Genomic DNA, 22,411 nt, shown 5'->3' on the forward strand with positions numbered 1-22,411 from the left:
AGGGACACGGGTTCGTGCCCCGGTCCAAGAAGATCCCACATGCCGCGGAGCGGCTGGGCCTGTGAGCCATGGCTGCTGGGCCTGCACGTCCGGAGCCTGTGCTCCGTAGCGGGAGAGGCCACAGCAGTGAGGGGCCCGCATACCATAAAAAAAAAAAAAGTTTTGAAGTTGTTTGTTTCCTTATTATTGAGTTTTGAGTTCTTTATATAAAACCTTTTATTCTTCTATGGAATAGAAAAAGAGAGAGAGAGCTCATCAATGAGCTTTAAGCTATTTACGGCTCCAGGCAGCTGGGGGTTCAAAATAAAATAAAGCCCTCTTCCAAGGATGAAATGAGGTCTCTGCCAACTCAAGGTTTCAGTGATGGTGAAGCCAAGGGTGGGGAAAGACGCCTGGCTTTCTATGATGTTTGGATGCCCATCTTCTGCTGCACAGATTCCCATACTGCAATACCTTCAGCCTAACTGAACAGTTCCTTCCTGCCGAAGAAAAAACCCAAAGATCATGGAATCAACCTTTCCTAACTTCTTCATGGAGTCACACCTGAATGAGCTAATGACACACATTGTGTCAATATTCCATAAAATCAGAGAATTTGCAATACACCCACCCTTATGACACTTGATTCCCTGTACAGCATCCCTCACAAGTGTTTGGAAGTAAAGTTGGTCTGACATGGTTTGAGTGACCCTGTGCTAGCCCCTGGGCCATCCCCTCCCTCCTCTAGCCATCCACAGGAGGATCCTGCTTGGGATACGCTCAAACTGCCAGTCTTTAATTAGCAAAATTCACTTTACCATTTTTTTATAATTAAACTTGGGTTAAAGTTTCCATTACATGAATAAGGAAACGGATAATTTATACCTTATTTTTCATGTGTTTTCTTCAAAAAAAAAAAAGAGACATGCTTGCTGTCTTTTCTATGGAAAACAAATAGAAACATAACCCTCTACCAAAGGATATCATGTTGCCTTTTATATAGAATTTTGCAGCTCAGTGAATTATCTTGAAACAAAAATAGCTATTGATAGGCAGATGTTTTATTACTTAGAATCTGCTATACAAGTAAAACTTCCAAAGATAGATACATAACAAAACAATTTTTTCTGATAATATCTATCTTTTAACATCTTTATTGGAGTATAATTGCTTTACAATGGTGTGTTAGTTTCTGCTTTACAACAAAGTGAATCAGCTACATATATACATATATTCCCATCTGATAATATCTAATTAAAGAAAGACCAAACCTCCAATGTGAAACTTGAATGTCAAGTTTTCCAGTTCACACAAGAATATATTACTTCTACAGGAATGAAAACACCTCACTCCTTCACTGTTCAAACAATACTCTACACATCTGCATTATCTTCTTTGACACTCATAACAAAACCACAAGGTAGGTGAGAGGATAATTTTTCCACGATCACATAGAGAGCAAGTGGGAGCAACAAAGCTTATAGCCTAGTCTTCTGCCTCCAAATTCCATGCTTCGGTCACTGTATCCCTGCTTCCCCACAGGTAACACTTCCCCGTGGTCCACACAAGTTTATGCCTGATGCATCTAGAAGACTCAAAGAATTAACAATGCTGTTCCAACTTGACAAAAGTGATCTTGTCATCATTGGTAACATGTTTCTTTTTTCATAAATGGTTATATAACATGACATATTTCTGATTCTGCTCTAAGTTCTGTTTCTTTAAGAAAAGAAATTCCTTTGAGCCTTTATTTTCCCACTGAGAAATAGTTGACAAAGGGATATCTTACAATGAAACCATTTAAATGATTCAGAAAAATCAAGCATGGCTCACTCTGTGGTATCACTGCTTTGAGCACGATTGTGTGGATGAATTCTACCCTTTCCCATTATCTGAACACAACGTGTGGCAGCAAATTGCATTTTGTGGTAACAATGCATCTACACCGGCAAGAACTCTATTTCCAGCTGCCAATAAAGGCGATGGAGAAACATTCAAACCTGAAGACAAATGACCATGCGAGGAAACACAGAGCACCTGCGAATGCGTGTGGGGTTTGCCTTCTCTGCCTGTGCCATTGCATTCCAAGCTGCATCTTTTCCAGAAAGCTAAAGATAAGGGTCCCAAGAGGTGGGAAAAGGTTTCTGCTATAAAGTTGTGTGATAATGAAAAGAAGCTAAGTTGTACCTGGATTCCAGGAGGACAACATGAAATAATTCTATGCAATAGGTCAGCTCAGCGAGGTATCTGGAGATCCACTGAATGGCTTAGTGTAACCTGTTGAGAAGGTCAGCCCGTAGCCTTGCTCAGAAGGAATACTGGGTCACAGAGCCATACTGAAAGCCCATGATGGTGAAAGAACAACTCATGGCCTTAAAATGTTTGAAGTCAGGGTTGTTTTTTAAAATTCTTTACGGTGCAGAACTTGTTTGCACGTGTATTTAATTATGCAATAGCAATCTGCAGAGATCTTACTATTTGCCAGGCACTGCTCTAGATGATGAGGCTAGGGTAGTGAATAAGACAGCTGCTGAGGTACATGGTAAACAAATAATTTGTCAGAAAAGAGAAGGATGGTGTTGCGAGAATGTACAGTGCGGGGGTGGTGGGGGGGATGCGGGGGCAACCTAATCTAGGGAGTGGAGGGGGAGATGCCACAGACATGAAATATTACAGACGAGTGATGACTGGAATGAAACAATAGTGTCTCCCCTTATCTCTTCTACTCTTTCTAGAAAACATTTGTCAGTCACATACTCTCCCCCCAAATGTCTTGAGTGCCAATAAAAGCTATTCCGTTAGATGAGAATGAAGTGGTCCCATTTGGTTTAAAAATGAATAAATGAATTGCTTGCTGTAGTTGGAACAGTGGAAGGCAAGTACTCATATACACGTCCATCTCCTCCATTCATCCAAGATGAATTCCTTTAACACAGGAATGTCCTGCTCATCTTCAGATTTACCCATTTAGTTGCTTATTCAACAAACATTTATTAAATGGCACTAGGGTTATAAAGATAAATTAGAGGTCTTGGCCCTTAAAGAAACTCCTGCTCCAGGCATGGAGAAAAACGGTCATCGTGCTAGGGTAAGTGCAACGAGGGAAATATGCTAAGGGGGACGGGGAGATGCAGGGAGAGCTGGTCTAGCCTCGGGGCCCAGGCCTGGGGTGAGGGAAGCTTCCTGGACGAGGGAAGGCCAGTTCTCATGGTGCCTCCAAACAAAAAAATGTGCAAGTAATTTTTTTCTGGATGAAAGAATGCATGGCCCACCCACTAACAGTAATGCTGTACACGTAGAGAGCACATTCTCCCAGCGTGCTCATGAGGCCACTAAAAGGTACCCTTCTCCTTGTTTGGCAGATAAGGAAATCGGTGTTAGGAGACGCTAAACGCCTTACTCCTGGTCCCCCAGCAGATGTAAGGGACTGTCAGAACACAAACGCCTCCATCTGCTGACTTCTATTCTAATGCCCCTTTCTGTGTATCTCTACTGCTTTTCAGAAAGAAAGTACATCCCTGGGGTCAGGAGCACAATGGAAGGCAGCACACTAGGGCCCATAAAGAATTCCCAGAGATGAAATGACCAGCTCCAATCCTGTGTCGTGGAACCTGAGTCATACACTTATATACTAAGGTCGATGGAATGGTGCTAAAAACTCCTCCTCTCATAAGTACCTGACAAGCACAGACAAAACCCCCGATATCCCTACACGGCCCTATTTAGTCTCCAAATCAACTCCTTCCCTGTCTATGAGCTGCTCTCTTCAGCCACTGCAGCCTCTCCTCCCGCTGGGTCTTCACAATGAGAACCCAAACAAACTTCTCTTTGCACTGTTCCTATGAATGGCAGAGAGAGTGCCCGCGTTGTTTGGGACATAATTACGTGATTAAGCACTGCATCCTCTCCAGGAATTCTAAAGTGCCATAATCACCACAACAGGAGGGGGTGGTGGGTAAACAACGGGTAATCATTGCTGTTGTCAAGGTTTTAAACTTGAGTCCAGGACTATGTTGGTCCCCATTAAAAGGGAAGAAGCTTACTTCTTACCCCAACTATGTTCATATCAAGAAATATATATAATCAAGAATATAACAAAACACTGATTGCCCTTAATGACCTTATTATTCTTTCATTAAATGTATTATGAAAACTGGGCAATGTATTTTAGTGGGGTGTTTTTTGAGTGTCGTACATGTTTAATGTATGGTTAACCTTTGCATTTAAACATGATGGTGCTGGTAGAAGATTCCTATAACCATGTGTGGATAAAGAGACCACATGCCTTTTACTATATTGCACATATGTCAAAAGACTGTGGGGGGGGGGCTTCCCTGGTGGCGCAGTGGTTGAGAGTCCGCCTGCCGATGCCGGGGACACAGGTTTGTGCCCCGGTCCGGGAAGATCCCACATGCCGTGGAGCGGCTGGGTCCGTGAGCCATGGCCACTGAGCCTGCGTGTCTGGAGCCTGTGCTCCGCAAGGCGAGAGGCCACAACAGTGAGAGGCCCGCGTACCAAAAAAAAAAAAAAGACTGTGGGGCTCTTGCACCATAAACAAAAATTAATTCTAAATGGATAACAGACCTAAATGTATATGTCAAACTATACAACTTCTAGAAAAAAATATAGGAAAATCTTTGTGAATGTGGATTAGGCAAAGATTTCTTAGATATGATGTCATATCTAAGAGGACGATCCACAAAATAATAAATTGATAAATTGGCCCTCATCAAAATTTAAAACTTCTACTCTTCAAAAGATACTGTTAAAAGAATGCGAAGACAAGCCACAGACTCAGAGAAAACATCTGCAAATCATACATCTGATAAAGGGCCTGTAAACATAATATATAAAGAATTCTCAAAACTCTAAAATTAGAAAATAATCCAATAAAAATGTATGAAAGATTTGAATAGACAATTTTATGAAAGATATACAGATGGCAAGTAAGAACCTTAAAAAATACTCAATATCATTTAGTCATTAGAGAAATGCACGTGAAAAGCACAAAGCTGTATCAATGCACATCTATTAGAATGACTCAAATTGAAAAGACTGACCATACGAAGTGTTGGTGAAAATGTGGAGCAACTGGAACTCTCACACATAACCAGAAGGAATGTAAAATGGTACAACCACTTTGGAAAACAGCTTGGCAATGTTTCAAAAAGTTAAACATATACCTACCATGTGACTGAGTCATTCCATTTCTTGGTATTTATCCAAAAGAAATAAAGGTATATGTCCACACAAAGACTTAGACATGAGTGTTTATGGCAGTGTTATCTGTAATAGCCAAACTGAAAACAATCCAAATATTAACCAACAGGTGAATGGATGGTATATCTACACAATGGAATACTGTTCAGCAATGCAAAGGAACAAACCCTTGCTAAATACAAAAACCACCGAATCTCAAAACGATGGTGTTGAATAAAGGAAGCCAGACAAGTATGATAATCATATGTGTCTGATTCCGTATAAAACTCTACAAAATGCAAATTTATCTAGAAATTTGAGGAAGCAGATCAGAGGTTGGCTGGGCATGGGGGTTAGGGTGCTGCTGGCGGCAGGGTGGCAGGGAGCAAGGGGGGATAAGGAAGGCAGGGAAGAGGAATTACAAAGGTGCATGAGACAACTTTGAGGGTGATGGATATGTTCAATATTGATTGTGGAGTTGGTTTTACAGTGTCTACAAATGTTAAAACTTAGCAAAGTGTATACTTTAAATATGTATAGTCTACCATATGTCAATTATATCACAATAGAACTGTTTCTAAAAATGTAGTATATTAAAAAAAAAAAAATGACCAGCGTCCTGACCAAGTCCCTGCTATAGGCCAGCTGTCTGACAGTGGTATGTCATTAACCTTCTGGAGTTTCTACTTCCCACTGTGTAAAAAGAGATGATTCCAAAGGCCCTTCCAGCTCTGCCAATTTGGTTGAGCCATGGGTCACTCATTCCAGTGGTCATCACAGTTCGTGACGACCTCAGGACCTTTCAGTCATCCTACAGACCTGGCTGAGAGGAAGGGCCCTGAGCTGATGCCTGCCTAGAAGACCCCAGTGATGTCCCTGTCCTGCCCAAATCACCATCCAGTGTGCATCGTGATCTTCCCGGAGTCAAGAATCGACCCTGACTCCACGTGGCTGCTGCAGACCAGCCTGTACCCTTGGCCTCTCTCTTCTCTCCCCACCACCTTGTGTTTGGCCAAGTCTCCACCAGCCAGCCGCTTGGAACCGGAGCTCAGGTCTGATTCTGGAATAGAGATTGGTCTCTCCTACGTGCAGGACTTAATTGGGTAAACACCAGCAGGATATTTAGCCTCGGCATCAAATCAGCCACAGGTGAAGAGTGAGCAACGGCACTCCATCTCGTTTTCCTGAAGCAAAGGCAAAACCCTCAGTTTGTCATGACCTAATCCTAGAAGCCGCCCTGACTCACCCACACCCCCCTCACACCGGCTTGGTGGCAGCACACACTCAGAGATGGGTTTAAAGCTTCCTCTCCCTCTGAGGGCCGACTTGACCCCTACTTCCCCCATTTGACTCTCGCTTCAGTCTCTTCAACACACCGGCCTATCTATCCATTTAACTGACTTCCTAGGACCCTCTCCTTTGGCCTCTCACTTCATTCCAGGTTATTTTATTTCCTTGGACTTGATATACGAGATTGTACCCCTGGCCCATCCATCGAGGCTAAAGGTTTCTCACTGACTAGTCATCTAAACTCAGTAACCATGTATTCGAGAAGGTATCCTTCACTCCACCTGCCCTTCTCCCTCTTCACCCTGAGCACTCCAGCCATGCCCTTAGGCCTACCCACCTGTTCACTCCTGCTTGTCCAAGCAGCTCAGGCCCCGCCCGACAGCCAGCTCCCTGCTGCACCCACCTGGGCCCAACCTGCAGCAGCTTTGCCTGGCAACTCCGGCTTTAGCCCAGACAGCCAGAGTTCCAACAAACAAGTTAAAATGTATCTGGAAACGCCACAGAATAGAAAACTTTGAAAAAGATTCAATGCTGAGTTTCTAGGGGAAAAAAACGCTTAGAATCAAATATATCTTACAATTAGTTTAAACTAGGTGCACATAATTGATAATAGTTTCATTCTACAATAAGATTTTTTTGGACAATTAAGGAAGTGGCGTGCTATTACACAAGGTGAACTGCCACAGGCTAACAACTGGAGTTCTCATAAGCTACTGGACATGAGGGAAGCCCAGTTTAGCAGAGACTTAATGACACAGGTATAGTCTGAGGGCAAACAGTATACTCTGGGTATAGATATAGTTTGAGGGTGAATTTTAATAGAGGATTGGCTTCTAGAAGAGTAGCTCTTTAGTCAAAACTTATCCCTAAGTTTGAAGTCTATCTTCTAAAAAAGTAATGGTTTTACCGAGTCCAAGCTCATACCGCTCGCTGCACGACAGGTCAATAGAGAGGAATAGGACTTTATTCGGAAAGCCAGCAGACCATGAAGATGGTGGACTCAGGTCCCAAAGAAACATCTTGCCTGAATTCAGGTTTCTTTTTTACTAAAATCAGAAGGAATAAAGTCAAACATTTCCTGGTTCAGTCAGCCTCCAGAGGGGATGTGTTCATTTCTTCCTCCCTGCAGTCATTCACAGGTGGGCCTGGTCAGGATGTTTCCTGTGAGCTAAACAAAGGTATTTTAGCTGAATGCTCATTACCTGGGAGGCAGGGTTCCCAGAGATGGGCCATTTTGTATAATTTAAGCTTATAGGCAACATCTCTCTAGTGATTACCTTGTAACAGAATACAAAGGGTCTTCCCTATTACAATGTATGTGCACCTTCATGAAAACAACAACTAATCTCTCCTGCCTCCCACTGTATCTGGCACAGGAACTTTTGCAGAGCAGGTGATGAGTTTTTAAATGCCTTCAGTGGAGACCCTAACATGAGTGTGCACACCTACTAAATGTATATAAAAGTGCTGAGTGTGTAGCAGCTTAAAAATGTGCCAATTCGTTCATTTCATCATCAAATCAAAAGGTTAGTACCATCAGAGTTGACTATAGCTATTGTGTACACGATTAAAGTGTCATAAAAGGAGTCACACAGAATTATTTTTTGTTTTAGTTCAATACTATTTGGTTTTAAAATGAAGGCTTCATCTTTTCTACATCTTATACTGTATTTTGAAAACCAAACCACATTCTGTAGTTCTTTTCAAGAAAGTTATCTTTCATTTTGTGCTTAGAGTAAAAATTCAGTGTTAAGAAAATTTATTTCAAATATAGTTTGCATATATATCAAATACCCAAATATTATTTCCCTTTCCAGTGCTCTGAATGTCATATGATTACAACATTCGGAAGCGACATGAAAAGGTCAGGTCTTGCAAAGACAAATGAAAGACAATAAGTCCTCGGACAAAAAACGCTTTATAAACATACACACCGATGATGGGATTTCCTTTATTCTTACTGAATTTCATTTGTTTTTCTCCCCACCAGTGCAAATGGCTATTCCCTTCCCTTTTAGATGGTGGGCACCCTGGTTCTACCTCTGCCCAAGTGTGGTGTCATTAGGTCAACCTGATGCGTCCTTGGATTACCCAGCAGGCACTGAGGTCCCTGGCTATCCAATTCATGCAATGAATCGTCCATCTGTTGCCCTAAATTCAGGCTACGTGACCAGCACATCTGCACCTGTCGACATAGGAGCTGTCTTGCTTACGTGCTTGTGCAGCTAGCACTGTGAGGTGTTCTCCCTCTCCCCTCCTCTGCCCTAAGGAGCAAAGGAAACATTGCTGGTTCTCTATTCCATGGATCTTGGGCTACATGCAGCTTTTTCACTCCACTTTCATCACTAACCAGAATTCTGTGCCCTGTACAACTGGCCCAGGCACGGTGGCACTCAGTAGCTTTTGCTTGTTTGTCATGTGTGATTCTTCACTTAGAAGCGGAGCTTTTATTCTGCTGCAACTGGTCCAAATTACAGAGTGAGCCTCATTCATCAATGACTCGCCTACACACAGTCGCTGATTTCTCCCATTTCTTTCCCATTTATTCTGACAGATCTTACAGTTATTGTGTCCACTTTGTCTGGGCAGTGTTTGTCTCCAGTCCAAATTTGGAAACAAACCGAAATAACAAGGTTCTATTTTTCTTTTCTGGAACTTTCGTATCTTACAGCATCTCAGGGAAACAGGTCCAGGCCCCCTTTCTGGAATTTCTGTGCTGAGGTTACCTGAGTATAACAAAGCGGAACTATGAGCAACAGAGCCGCCCATCCGCGAGGTAAGAGTGAGGCCGGCAGAGCCTAAAGCACCAATGTCAGGAACACCAGTGTGCAGAGCAAAGCTGCAAACCCAAAGAGAAAAGCCCAGGACACTTGCAAAGGCCAAGTCAGAGAATGGAAAATAAGATATACCCTGTGTGATACGTGTCACCGTACATTTGTCCAAACTCACAGAATGAACAACACCAAGAGTGAACCGTAATGCAAACTATGGAGTCTGGGTGATAGTGATGTGTCAAGGTAGGGTCATCAACTGTAACAAATGTACCATCTGGTGGAGATGGTAATAGTAGGGGAGACCACGGGACGGGGGCAGAGGGTATATGGGCAATCTCTGTACCTTCCTCTTAATTTTGCTGTGAACCTAAAACTCCTCTAAAAAACAAAGTTTATTAATTAAAAAATGTTATTGAAGAGCCCAAAACAGATAGCTTCTTCCCATGCCGACCCCACCTGCACCCCCAGTATGTGGCTTAGCCATTATATAACCCGACTCTCCAAGGTGGACAGATGGTTTTCCCTGGAGCATTTTCAAACTACCAAATACAACTCAACAAGCCTTAAACAGATTTTTTAAGGTGACAGGTTTTTTTTCTTCTGCACAAAGATACGCAAGTTCAGGCACCTATGACTTTTTGTCAACCCCCCCTTCAGCAGCAAGGCAGGTTCAGGGACAGGGCCTGGGTATGACAGTAGCCAACAGTTCCTTACCTCCAGAAAGGAGGAGGGGAGGGAGGGCTTTAAAATAAATATGCTCAAGGCACCAGAACTGAAACAAAATGGATAGAGACAAGTGATTGGGAGGAACTGGAGGCTCTGGGCCTCTGATGGGAGACTCAGAACTCACACAAAAACGCTTATGCTTAGGGCTCCTGGGTACATCTTGGCGCCTGGGTATATCTCTGAGAACGTAGAGAATAAAAGGCGCCATTCTCATGCCTTCCAGCACTTTACCTCTGGATGGTCTGCCTGACAATCCTGGGGACTTTGTAACTTCCAGTATGCAGCCTTAAAGCAGGCACAAGTGTGGAATGTGGTCAGAGAGGGGAGCTCTCCTTTAGCGTATGACGTGGTCGGGAGGTCTTCTCCTTTAGTGTATGAAGTAGCCGGGGAGGTCTTCTCCTTAAGCGTGTGATGCGGTCGGGAGGGCTTCTCCTTTACTGCGTAGTGTGGTCGGGAGGTCTTCTCCTTAAGTGTGTGATGTGGTCGGGAGGTCTTCTCCTTAAGTGTGTGATGTGGTCGGGAGGTCTTCTCCTTTACTGCGTAGTGTGGTCGGGAGGTCTTCTCCTTAAGTGTGTGATGTGGTCGGGAGGGCTTCTCCTTTGGTGCGTAGTGTGGTCGGGAGGTCTTCTCCTTTAGTGTATGAAGTAGCCGGGGAGGTCTTCTCCTTAAGCGTGTGATGCGGTCGGGAGGTCTTCTCCTTTAGTGTGTAATGTGGTTGGGTGGTCTTCTCCTTTTCAATGTATGTTTCAGCCCAGGGTGAAGTCGTCCCTGGTCCTCAACTGCTTTCTAGACTTAGCCCCAAGGAAGCACCTCCTTGGCCTGAAGAACGAGGACAGTGTAGGGGGAGCCCCCTCCACTAATCAGAGTACCTTGGACACTGTGTTTTAATAATAGACTTCTGTGCAAAATCTTTATCTGATGAAGACATTCTAATGCTTACCAAAAGTTTCAAGACTTACTGAAACAGATGACCTCTAAGATACATCCAACGAAAAGAAAAAGAAATCCATGTTTCTATAGATCAAGTTCATCTAAATAGTTTTGGACCACCAGACATTTTTTAATAAACCATTTTCTAAAATCTAGTTTATTCCTACAAGAACTTCATTGCTTAATTTAATATCTTTTGAAGTATCCTAAAATGCTCAAGAAAGGCATGTGAAAATGCATTTATTGGAAATGCATAAAGAAAAAGCTTAGAAGGACACAGTCTGAAATACAAACCCTGTTTTCTTCAAAAGAAATGCCATCAGACGAGACGGCTGGGACCTCTAACTAGTGGGTGACACTCCGAGTAACTTTCTGCTCCAGAGGGCTTTGTACCCTTGTAAGTGGAGGCGACAATGCTGCCCTATTTCACAGGCCTGTGACAAAGCTCAGCCTCTGGAAATGTTTTGTAGATTTTATAAACCAGCAATTAATATAAGCTACTATTATAATAATATTTGTTGAGAGTTTTGTGTTATAAACTGTTCTAAACCTAAGATGGGCAACATGTAAGTCACCAGTTCTTATGACTTTCTAGGACTATTGTAATTATAATGGTAGTGGAGTAGAAAAGCAATGTATCCTTAACCACAGGAAAGAAGAAGAAACACAGGGAAGGGAAGGAGAAGTGGAGAGAGAATATGACAAGAAGAAGAGGAAGGAGACAGCTACAAGTAAGAGGGCCCGACTCTCTTGTGGGTAAGCATCCTCCTCAGGAAGCTTCTGCCCCAGAGACAGGGCACTGGCTCCCATGTGCAAAGCCTGAAGAGGCTGAGGTCAGCTCTTTCCCTCGGCGTCCCCAACAGACCCTGCAATTCCACGCATTAGAGCCCAGGATTTATTAAGCAAAGCCTGGGCCACAGCTGAGAGGACTCAGTGGCCTGTGACTGATTCGCATGCTGATGAGGCCCCAGCAAATCTGAGGCAGGCCTGGCACACAGCAGTGACCTCTTCGGAAGCTGCTCCGTTCCTACTGGGTGATTCGCTCACATGATGGGCGACTGTGTTTTCATACGAGTCCCTTGCAGTTTCAACTTGGCAGATGGGACAGCAATTGACCCAGATATTTATTTTTAATGTAACTTAGACAAGAAAGAAAGAAAGAAAGAAAGAAAAAGAAAGAAAGAAAAGGAAAGAAAGAAAGAAAGAAAGAAAGAAAGAAAGAAAGGAGGAAAGAAAAAAAGAAAGGAGGAAAGGAAAAAGAAATAAATAAAACTAATTCTCAGGCTTTAAAAATTGCCAGTCATTATGAAGTAATTAAGACCCAAAGTATCACATAAAATTCCTAGAGAAGCTCAACCCCCTATAAGGTTTTTTTCTCATATTACATTATGGCTCCATTATATGTGATTTGAAAATATCAGTGTAGGCACATTCATCAATTGCTTTTGCAATTATGTTTTAAGAACTGCTTGCTATAGCAAATTCCTCTTCACATCACTCCTAAATCCTTGAGAATATAATCCCGAAACAATGAAAGAACAACTTATTTCTAGCACTGGATGAGTATAAGGAATGTTTTTATTATTGTTCCTTTTCATTTAATTGGACTATTCAAATTTTACCATCAGATATGCTGAAATATTGACACATTTAACTACTTAGAGTCTGTCAGTCTGTTGATCTTTGACCACTACACCTGTTCCCAGCAGCGAATTAAGCTGCTCAAGGAGAGAGGTGACAGAACAACTAAACAACCCAGAGAAAACGAAAACATCAAGGACATATGAAGAATATACTGAACATGCAATATCTTCAGAGACTCCACAAAGAATCAAAATTCATTTGCCACCTCTCCTCTTAAACGACAAACAACAGACACTGACATACTGGAGTCTTTGGCTGCTAAACCCGACAGGGAAGGAAAGGCATGAATGCTTCCTTCACCACCTGAGGAGGGAGGTCTTGTGCTGCCTCATGTTTTGGTGTTTGCCAGCTGTCAGCCCTTTGAAGCTATAGAAATATCTTCTTCCTCCTCTGTGATGTCTAATGCTGTATTGAATTATTGTAGCAAACTCAAAATATCTCTAGCAAAGGGCGCGCATGTCTATTTTGTTTCAGCTTTGGGAACTTTGGACAGCCCATTAGCACGGTGGTTCCACGGCTGTGTGAGCACGAGAGATCACGTGATTTTGTCAAGTCTCTGCACAAGTACAGGTGCTCCGGGGTTCTAGAATCCAGGCATGAAGGGCATACTGGTGAAGACCAAAAGCTGCTCTGAGCTCAGTAAGACTGCATGAATGTGTCTTTCATTTTCACAACGTCATCTCCCTTGCAGACTGAAAATCCGAAGTAGCTGAGAGAGAGATGGTTACTCAGACCTTCAGCACCTGCCTGGTGGACAAATCGATTTGCAGACTGTTCCCAACTCTGCAGGCCCCACGGCCCACAGCCCAGGCTGGAAACCAGACCTGCAGAAGCTCTGAAAGAGGGCAAGGCAACAACACCTGCTGGTCGAATGATTTCCTTTCTGGCTCCAAGGTCAGGAGAAACGAGAGATGCCAGCACACTGGTTAACATGAGAGGCTCCAGCACGCTCTGCTGTCACACCCTCAGCTCGGCTCCCGGCTATAGCACACAGCACTGAGAGCATCCAGCAGACACAAGAACTATTAAAAAACCCCAGGGCTTCCCCGATGGCGCAGTGGTTGAGAGTCCGCCTGCTGATGCAGGGGACACGGGTTCATACCCCAGTCCGGGAAGATGCCACATGCTGCGGAGCGGCTGGGCCCATGAGCCATGGCCGCTGAGCCTGTGTGTCTGGAGCCTGTGCTCCGCAACCGGAGAGGCCACAAGAGTGAGAGGCCCGCGTACCGTAAAAAAAAATAAATTTTAAAAATATTTAAAAAAATTAAAAACCCCAGTACTCAATTAAAAAAAAAATCCAGCCTAACTGAAATGATAATTGATCTCTCAAAATCTTAATTCAAACTCAACAGCCACCTCCACTCTGAATTCTTTTTTTTTTTTATTTTTTGCGGCACGCAGGCCTCTCACTGTTGTGACCTCTCCCGCTGCGGAGCACAGGCTCCGGACGCACAGGCTCAGCGGCCATGGCTCACGCGCCCAGCCGCTCCGCGGCATGTGGGGTCTTCCCGGCCCGGGGCACGAACCCACGTCCCCTGCATCGGCAGGCGGACTCTCAACCACTGCGCCACCAGGGAAGCCCCACTCTGAATTCTTGATCGCCATCCTCACTTAAAAGGGCATGATGCGTGGAGAAGTTGTATTTGGTCCTAGAACCCAGGTTATAACTAGGAGTCACAGGACCCCTGACCTTGGAGCTTGCTTTCTGCCTGGTGGTTTGAGAGAGGTAAGCATTTTCACCCTGCCTGCTACAAGTTCAAGGTTAATTTTATGTCTAATATAAGAGGAGCAAAAAGTGATCAAATTGCTTATAGCAAGAACTGAACACCAGAATTCTGGCATCTTCAGTGATATGTCAATAACTTAGTAATTTACCTTGACTGACATTGAAAAGAGTACAATAGGACTTACTATGCACTAAAGAGAGACTTAATGTAGTCTGCAAGGAATTTAGAAAGAGTTTTACATTGCTTGGTAAAATCTGCTAATAACAGAACTCATCACTACTTTGAAAAAGAATGGGGTCATTAATCTCATGCAAGATACATAGACATGCACATCCACCCAAACACTTCAGAAATTGTCAAACTAAAAAAGTATATTGAGTTTTTTTATATTAGTGGGGAAATTATTCAATGCTTTGTTAGAGCTCTGAAGCATCGAGGAAATAAGGATTTGCATTTGGAGAGGGTGGTGGATATGACCTATTGAGAACACAGAAGAGAAAAGGAAGAAAACGGCTTCGGCTTGTTGCGCTGCGTGCACGTTCTGTGGGCTAAGCCCAGGCCCCTGCCAAGCGACGCTTCCTGACCCATCATTTTATCTTTAATATACCCAAGAGCTAGAGTGATAGAAAGCTTATGTCCTGGATTTCCTACTCCCAATATGAAATAATTTTATTTTCAAATAAGAACCTTACCACAACCCTATGGGCTTCATAAAGCAGCGCTGTCCCCATTTTACAAGAGAGGCAACTGAGTCCAAAGAGTGGTACAGCCTCGGCATGGACACCACCGGAAGGTGACAGGAGCCTCCCACTCTGCTCCTCCCAAGCCCTGGCTCCAGCTCGGGACTTCTACCAAACACGTTGCATGAATCCACCAGAGTATTCTGTTGATAAAGAAAAGCGTCTGGGCCTCAGCTTTTCTATGGTGACTGTATAAATCTCTCTTATGAGAGAAAGTTGTACAGTCCCTTTCATGCTTCTGGTTTTGGTGCCACTTGGCTGTGCAGATTTCTAAAAGCTTTTGAATAGACTGATAAACATGGAATTGTTCTGAACATCTGTAAGCAAAATACGAAAAGATATTACCCAGTGAATGAACATCCTGGGTTTTCTTGCCAGAAATGGGGTTATTTGTGTATTAGGCTAATGCACTGAAATTAACCCAGAATGCTTATCCATTGCAGAATGTCTTTTCATATTTTCATCTGTGTAGTCGTTATTATAAAATGTAAGAATAATTCTCTATCAGGGTATTCAAGAAACTGAATAGCTCAATTACTTCTAAAATCAACGTAGGAAAGCAACAGCATGCCATTTAATCAGTTGGTTTGCATAACAAATGTGTAGTTTGTGTGAGTGTGTGTGTGAGTGTGTGTGTGTGTGAGTGTGTGTGTGTGTGTGTGTGTGTCTAAAGCCAGGGTCAGCACAACTCTTTAAATGTGAAAGATCAAGCTTTCATTTAACTACAGAGAAAGAATTCTGGAAGACAGGTACTAGCATTTTTCAACTTGGTATCACATACAATGATATGAAGTACTTAGTACAATGTCTTGTATGCAGTACATTCCCAATCAATGGTGAATTTAATTCATCAAGAAAGCCTACACGAAATTTAGGCTCTTCCTGGCTGTTCCCTTCTAGGTTTTTATGGGTTCTCCAGTGCCAGGCATACACTGAGCTGTTAAGGAATACCTTGTGAATGAATGAATCCTTAGAAATCATTTCAGGAACAGAATGATAGCCACTAAGACTTAAATTACTTCTCAGCACACGTCTTAGAGACAGATCTGAGACACAACAAGAAACAGTAGCCAAACAGTGGCTGTGAGCAATGCTACCCTGCATCCAAGCTGAGACTGGGTTCTTGGTGCAGGAGCTGGTGGTGGGCAGCCCTCAGAGGACACAGAATTCAGGCCTAAAATACCTGAGAGATGCAAGTGTCTCAGTCTGTGAGCTCCAGCACTAATTGATGAATCTGAGGAAAGGAAGTTTAAGTGCCTATTATAGGAGGGTGGTCACTTTTAAAACAGGTTTAAATGAAATGATGGACATGTGAGGGACGCGGAGTCTCTAGGGAAACGCAAGGAGGCAATCACAGACTTTGGAAAATCATGGCAGTCAGGCTTCTGACTCTCAGCTCTGAAGGCCAAATTCCATTTCTACACTGAATGTAACCCACGGTTAATTGAATATGGAGAGAATGACCTGTGTAGACTAAACTCACAATAGACTGAGATATACTTCTCAGAATAGCATTTCATTGAATTTGAAATGAGAAGTAGAACTGTCTGGCTGACCTGGTCTCCTTGCATTCTCTTCCTGTAAATAATCTCCATGGGAGGACAAAAGACGAGAAGTTTCTACAGAGTGTGTATCAGAACAAGACGAGTTAGTGATAGAACTTAAAAGTGTCATGGTGTCAGGCTCTGGGAGTCTGTCCAGCAGCCAAACCTTACAGAGCAACCCGGGGGAGGTGCCAGCAGGGCCTCCCCTTTCCCAGGCCGGCCTGGCAGACCTGGCTGACTAGCCTCCCTGCTAAGGTTCTCTTCTTTTCCTTTTACATACATCAGGGCATTCCGTCAGGTTACTCTGAGGTCCCAAAGACCCAAAAGCCAAGCTCTCTTCTAAGTGATTGCCTATCTTGGCTCTGATGCATTACAGGCTTATTTTATATTTCATTCCCAAAAGGCAACTTTGCAAATGCTTCAGGAACTGTTTTCCCCATGGGTCTTCTACATGTGTTAGGCTCTAGACTCACACAGATCACCCAGCATGTAACAGACCCCTTGGTGAGCCGTTAATAAATGTCACCGTGGGGTCCACCTCCTCTCCTGGCTGCTACTAGAAGTCACATGTCTTTTCCACGTGCCGAAGCACAACTCCAATCGCTGGCCCATCTGTAGCCACACAGAAACACCATTCAGACATGGATATGCAGCCTGTCTGGACACACACGTGCTTTCACATTCACATGCATACCCACTAGCAAGCAGGCATGACCAACTTCAGCCAATGGTTCTGGTTCCATGGCTTGTGATCACCAATCTGTTCGCCAAGACAATACTTGTGGAAGCTCTGACACAAGCTCTGACTCTAGAAGCATCTCCCAGATGATCGGTCAGGGTAGAAGGGAGTGGTAAAGCTAGCCCAGTGGGTTTTGAGAACCCCTTCCTGAGTGCTAGCCCTATAATTCTGGCACCTGCCCCCAAAAAACTCAATGGCACCTCAGGCTCAGGCGTCCTGCTCTGTGAGAGAAGGCAGTTGCCACACAATCCAGGTCCTTGGGCTTCTTTTCTTGAAGGAAGGCAAGAAGGAAGGAAGAAAGGAAAACCTTTACAAAAGACTCCTGGTTGTGACCAAAGTTTTACAAGCTTAATTGCAAACACAAGAGTAAGCAATTTGGAAATTAATGCAAATACTGGAGCACAGACTAGTATTTCTCTCACATGAAACCTCAGCAACAATTATACATCTTAGCAGAGACTGGGTTTTTCTTTCTTGCAAGGCAGACCCCTCCAGGGCTGACTTGTTCAACAAGGCTTTGAGCACCTGAGGCCCCAGTAGGGAGGCCTAGCCAGTATAACCTGCTTTCTGTCTCCCCCATCCCTCTCCTTGGTCAAAAATCTTTAATTAGCTGGGGACCTTGTTTGTTCTCCTTCCCTGCTATTCCCAGGGATCTGAAGGCTCCACCACTTCTGTGTTAGAGAGCCCTTTCTATCACAGCTTCTGTCTGCCTTTTTGTTTTTCCCTTTCATGATCAGAACAAAAAAAAAAAAGCCTCGGGAAAGAAATCATCTCTCCTTCTGAGTCTGGATAAGACCCTATAACTATCTTTTTCCAATCAGGAACAAGTTTCCATGACAACCATGCTTCCGGATGCCACCGCTAACTTAGCAGGTAGTGTTCACATCAAATAGAGAGTTCTTTACCAACCTCCGTGGTTTCTGTACTTCACTGTTGCTACAGGCCTCTAACGCACCAGATGTCTGCATGAACTGTATCTTAAAAGGGTTTTTTCCTTTTTCCTTTTAAACATCAGAAAGACCCAAAAAAACTGCTTGGTATTTTCCTTACAGTAATCATTAAAAAGCATACCGATAGATTCAAAAGTACACATGAAAGAGAATATGTGGAGGAGGGAAGCATAAATAGGTGGATGGAGAATGGCTGGGCCGTGATGACAGCTGGGTGACTTACACCACAGTCAATGGCATAAGTTTTGAGCTGAGAGCTAATGAGATCGGGAGATATGACCTCAGGTAAGTTACTTATTCTCTCTGAGCCTCAACACTCCCTCTGTAAAAAAGCAGAAACTGAGGCCCTTCATGGGGCTGTCTGAGAGATTAGATGGAAAAAAGCAAAGATGCAAAAAGTGCTTGTTACAGTGTCTGGCACATAGTAGGAGTTCAACAAAGGGCAATTATCATGTTGTTCTTGTTACGGTGAAGAACTGAATTGAAGAGAGTCTGAGCAAACCAGCAACCACGATATTCTAATTGATGATTAACATTTTGCTGGTAGACAGTAACAGTATAAGCAGTAGATATCTGGAGGTTTTCTTAGCAACTTTTTGTCTTAAGCTATTAAGTCATGTCTGCAATTACAGGAAGGAATCTATTCATTTCCATTCCTAAGATTTAAGAGGATACACCTGGGCAATCTCCAGGGTTCATCTGAATCTCTCTATTTATAGTTCTGCATAAGCATTTGTTTAATTTTGAAACAGAAGGAGAGGAAAAAAATGGATTAACGATTAACGTATTTGTTCGATATTCCACATTCTCAACACCGATCAGAATTATTTCAATTCTTCTCCAGAAGCAAGAAAAAGAAGAATATGTATATTTTCATGATATTTTCATTGTTGCACAGTTCAAATTTCATTTCAAAATCAGAATTCATACTGTAGCAAACAAATCGACACGCTCATTATCGAACAAACTCCCAAACTCCAATTCCCCCCCGCCACCTACATTCGCAGTGCCCTCAAAGAGCTGAGAGGGCCCTCCACAAATAACACCAATGCAAACCTTTATTTTTAAACGCTGAGACTATTTACATATTTTTTTAAAATCCCATTTCTGTCAATGTGGTGTGGGCTGTATATTAGATAAACTCTCCCTATTAAGAACTCTTAAAGATAGTAAATAAAATATTCTTTTAAAAAATGTATTTTACAGTATGGATGTGCCTCAAGAAATTCAAAACAGAACTATCATACGATCCAGCAACCTCTCTTCTGGGTATACACACAAAGGAAGTGAAATCCATATCTTAAAGAGACATCTGTGCTCCCAAGTGCACTGCAGCATAATTCACAATAGCCAAGGTATGAAACAACTGAAATGTCCATCAATGAAGGGATAAAGAAGATGTGAAACATACACACGGAATACTATTCAGCCTAAAAAAATGAAGGAAATTCTGCCATTTGCAACAACATGAGTGAGCCTGTAGGACACTATGCTAAGTGAAATAAACTAGACACAGAAAAAGAATACTGCACCATCTCACTTATAAGTGGAGTCTAAAAAAATCGAACTCACAGAAGCAGAGAGTAGAATGGTGGTTACCAGGGAAATGGGGAGATGTTGGTCAAAGGGTACAAACGTTTATTTATGTAAGATGAATTAGCTGTAGAGATACACATGGTGACTGTACTTAGTAATACTGTATTGTATACTTGGAATTTGCCAAGAGAGTAGATCAAAGGTGCTCTCACCACACAAAAAAAGTACATGAGGAGATTGGTATGTTAATTAGCTTAACTATTAGTAATTGTTTCACTATGTATATCAAAGTATCATGTTATACACCTTAAATATATACCATTTTTATATTTAAAATGAAAAAGAATTTTTAAGAGAAAAATAATGTGTTTTAAATGCAACCAGAGCTGGCAGAAAGATAAAAGGAAATCCTTGAAGGCCAGAAATAACAAAACAAAACAAATTCCAGAAAGGTTATCTGGTAATTGAGCTAGAATTTGCCATGGAGGCAACTGCCTATCCCGGTCAGCAAATATTTTTCTGTAAAGGGCCAGATCATAAACATTTTAGGTTTCACAGGCCATACTGTCTCAGATGCATCCACTCAACTGCAACTGTGGCATGAAAACATTCACAGATAACATAAATAAATAGTCATGACTGTGTTTAAAAAAAAAAAACTTTATATAAACAGGCAGCAGGCAGGATTTAGCCTGCAAGCCACAGTTTGACAATCCCTTCATTATAGCCTGATTTTTAGTGTCTTTCCCTCAAGAAAACAAGTCTGGTATATGACATATTTGTCCCAGGTGATAGAGTGATGTGGTGATGGTCCCAATTTCTTCACATCTCCCTGTACACCTGCCTTTGGGAAGTCCCTCCCACACAGATTCTGGGCCAGACCATGTGACCTGCTTTGGTCAATGGGGCCAATAGTGAATGTGACTCAGAGACTTGAAAAGTACTAGCAGAATGGTGCTTGCCCTCTCTTACTGCTCCTAATCTCTGTATCCGCCATCACATGAATTCACCCAGGCCAGTGTGTGAAGACATACGTTCCATCATCCCCATTACCCCAGGCAAGAGGAAGTGACAGCCAGCAGCAACTGCCAGATGTATGAGCGAAGCCATCAAAGGCCAACTAGCCCCCAGGCAACCCACCAGTTGACTGGAATCACATGAATGAACCCAGATGAAACCAGCAGAAGAACCACCAGGCTGAGCTTAGTCTAAATTGCTGACCCACAGAATCATAAGGTAACAAATGATTGTTTTAGCGATTAAGTTTCAGGGTGATTTTTCTGCAACAAACGCTAAATGACACATTCCGTAGGAAGTCTATTATCTTCTAAAAATATGAAGTGAAAGGCCAGCAAGTATATTTATAGAAACAGGCAAGAGAAGACTGAGAAAACACACAAAAAAATTATTTCCATTTTAAAGATCCTATCATCCGCCAGCAGGAACAAGTCCGTCCTTGTTCCTTATATGATAGAGCAAATTCTTCCTACCTGAGCAGACTTCCTCATAAGTAGGATTGGGAGTGTAGCCTCCTGCATAACCAACTTGAGTTGAATATACTCCTTTCAGGGTCCAGAATTTCCTTTCAGCTCCCCAGAAACAGCCCATTCCTAAGAAACAATACGATACTGGTTAGTCCTTTATCGAAAAACAAGGCGGTCATTGCATATCAGAAGCCCTGTTACACTAGAAAAGAGAAGTTGTTCCTGTCATCTGGTAATCAAAAATGACTAAGATTTTATGTTTTAAAGAAGTAGAGTTTTTAACATCTAAACAGAATTTTATTTAAGGTTTTTAACGGAATGTCTCCTTGCTTTAGTTGTGCAGAAACTTAGAAAGCCTCCGATTTTAATGGAGCTAGCAAAGCCCTACCTTTTGAAGTGACGCAGCAAAAGGATAACTGCATTTGATGAATGATTTCAACACTCAGTTCATTATGGACTTGCCAAAACACAGTAAGTTGTAGGAATAGCAGAAATTTATCTAATGATCAGCATCCTGGTCGTGCTTTCTTTAAAAATTCTAACAAAGGAAGGTAACACTAAATTACTGATTTAAGTGGGAAAACTTCCCCAAATCAAAACAGATTGACACAGTATTTGATTAACGATTTCACATGTGTTCAGTTTTTTTAAATTGTTTAAGTCATCAGAAACTTTCATGTGATAAATCACTGCTCACCAAAAAGAACCTTTTTCTGAGTTCGAGTACTGAACATAATGAATAAGGAAAGAGAGACAGGGGAAGGCAGGGAAAGAGGGAACAACAAATAAAGAAACTCACAAAAATGGCATTCCATTCAACTAACAAACATTGGGCTCACACCAGTGGTTAGTTATTGGATTTCTTTGAACATATAATGAAAACTAAGAACCATCTCCCAAGTACGCACATACTTACACACATCTAAAATGCTGCATTACTTTTCCTGGGCTCCAAATAAAGAATCTTCATTTTTCTACCATGAGTTTCTAAACTGTCCACAACTGCTATTCTGTGGTCAATTCCTAGATGTAAACAAGATTACTGCCTCACTCAAGTTTTACATGGCTTTATTAAGTCATATATCATTAAGATCGTGGGTAGAACAACAGCTGGCAAATTAATATATTCCTCCTACTTTAACAATCACT

At 42.5% G+C, this 22,411-nt stretch overlaps 1 protein-coding gene across 7 annotated transcripts in view; it reads right to left on the reverse strand.

Moving 5' to 3' along the window:
• MSRA (methionine sulfoxide reductase A) overlaps positions 1-22,411 on the reverse strand; it is a 371,273-nt gene that overhangs the window by 170,171 nt on the left and 178,691 nt on the right. For all 7 annotated transcript variants that reach the window (XM_033429865.2, XM_033429864.2, XM_012533340.3 and 4 more), the window contains one exon: positions 21,269-21,388. In XM_033429865.2, the coding sequence (XP_033285756.2) occupies positions 21,269-21,388 (120 nt within the window). The remainder of the gene's footprint in view (positions 1-21,268; positions 21,389-22,411) is intronic.

Source organism: Orcinus orca, chromosome 6, assembly GCF_937001465.1.
Source record: "Orcinus orca chromosome 6, mOrcOrc1.1, whole genome shotgun sequence".
In the NCBI taxonomy this organism is placed as follows: Eukaryota; Metazoa; Chordata; class Mammalia; order Artiodactyla; family Delphinidae; genus Orcinus; species Orcinus orca.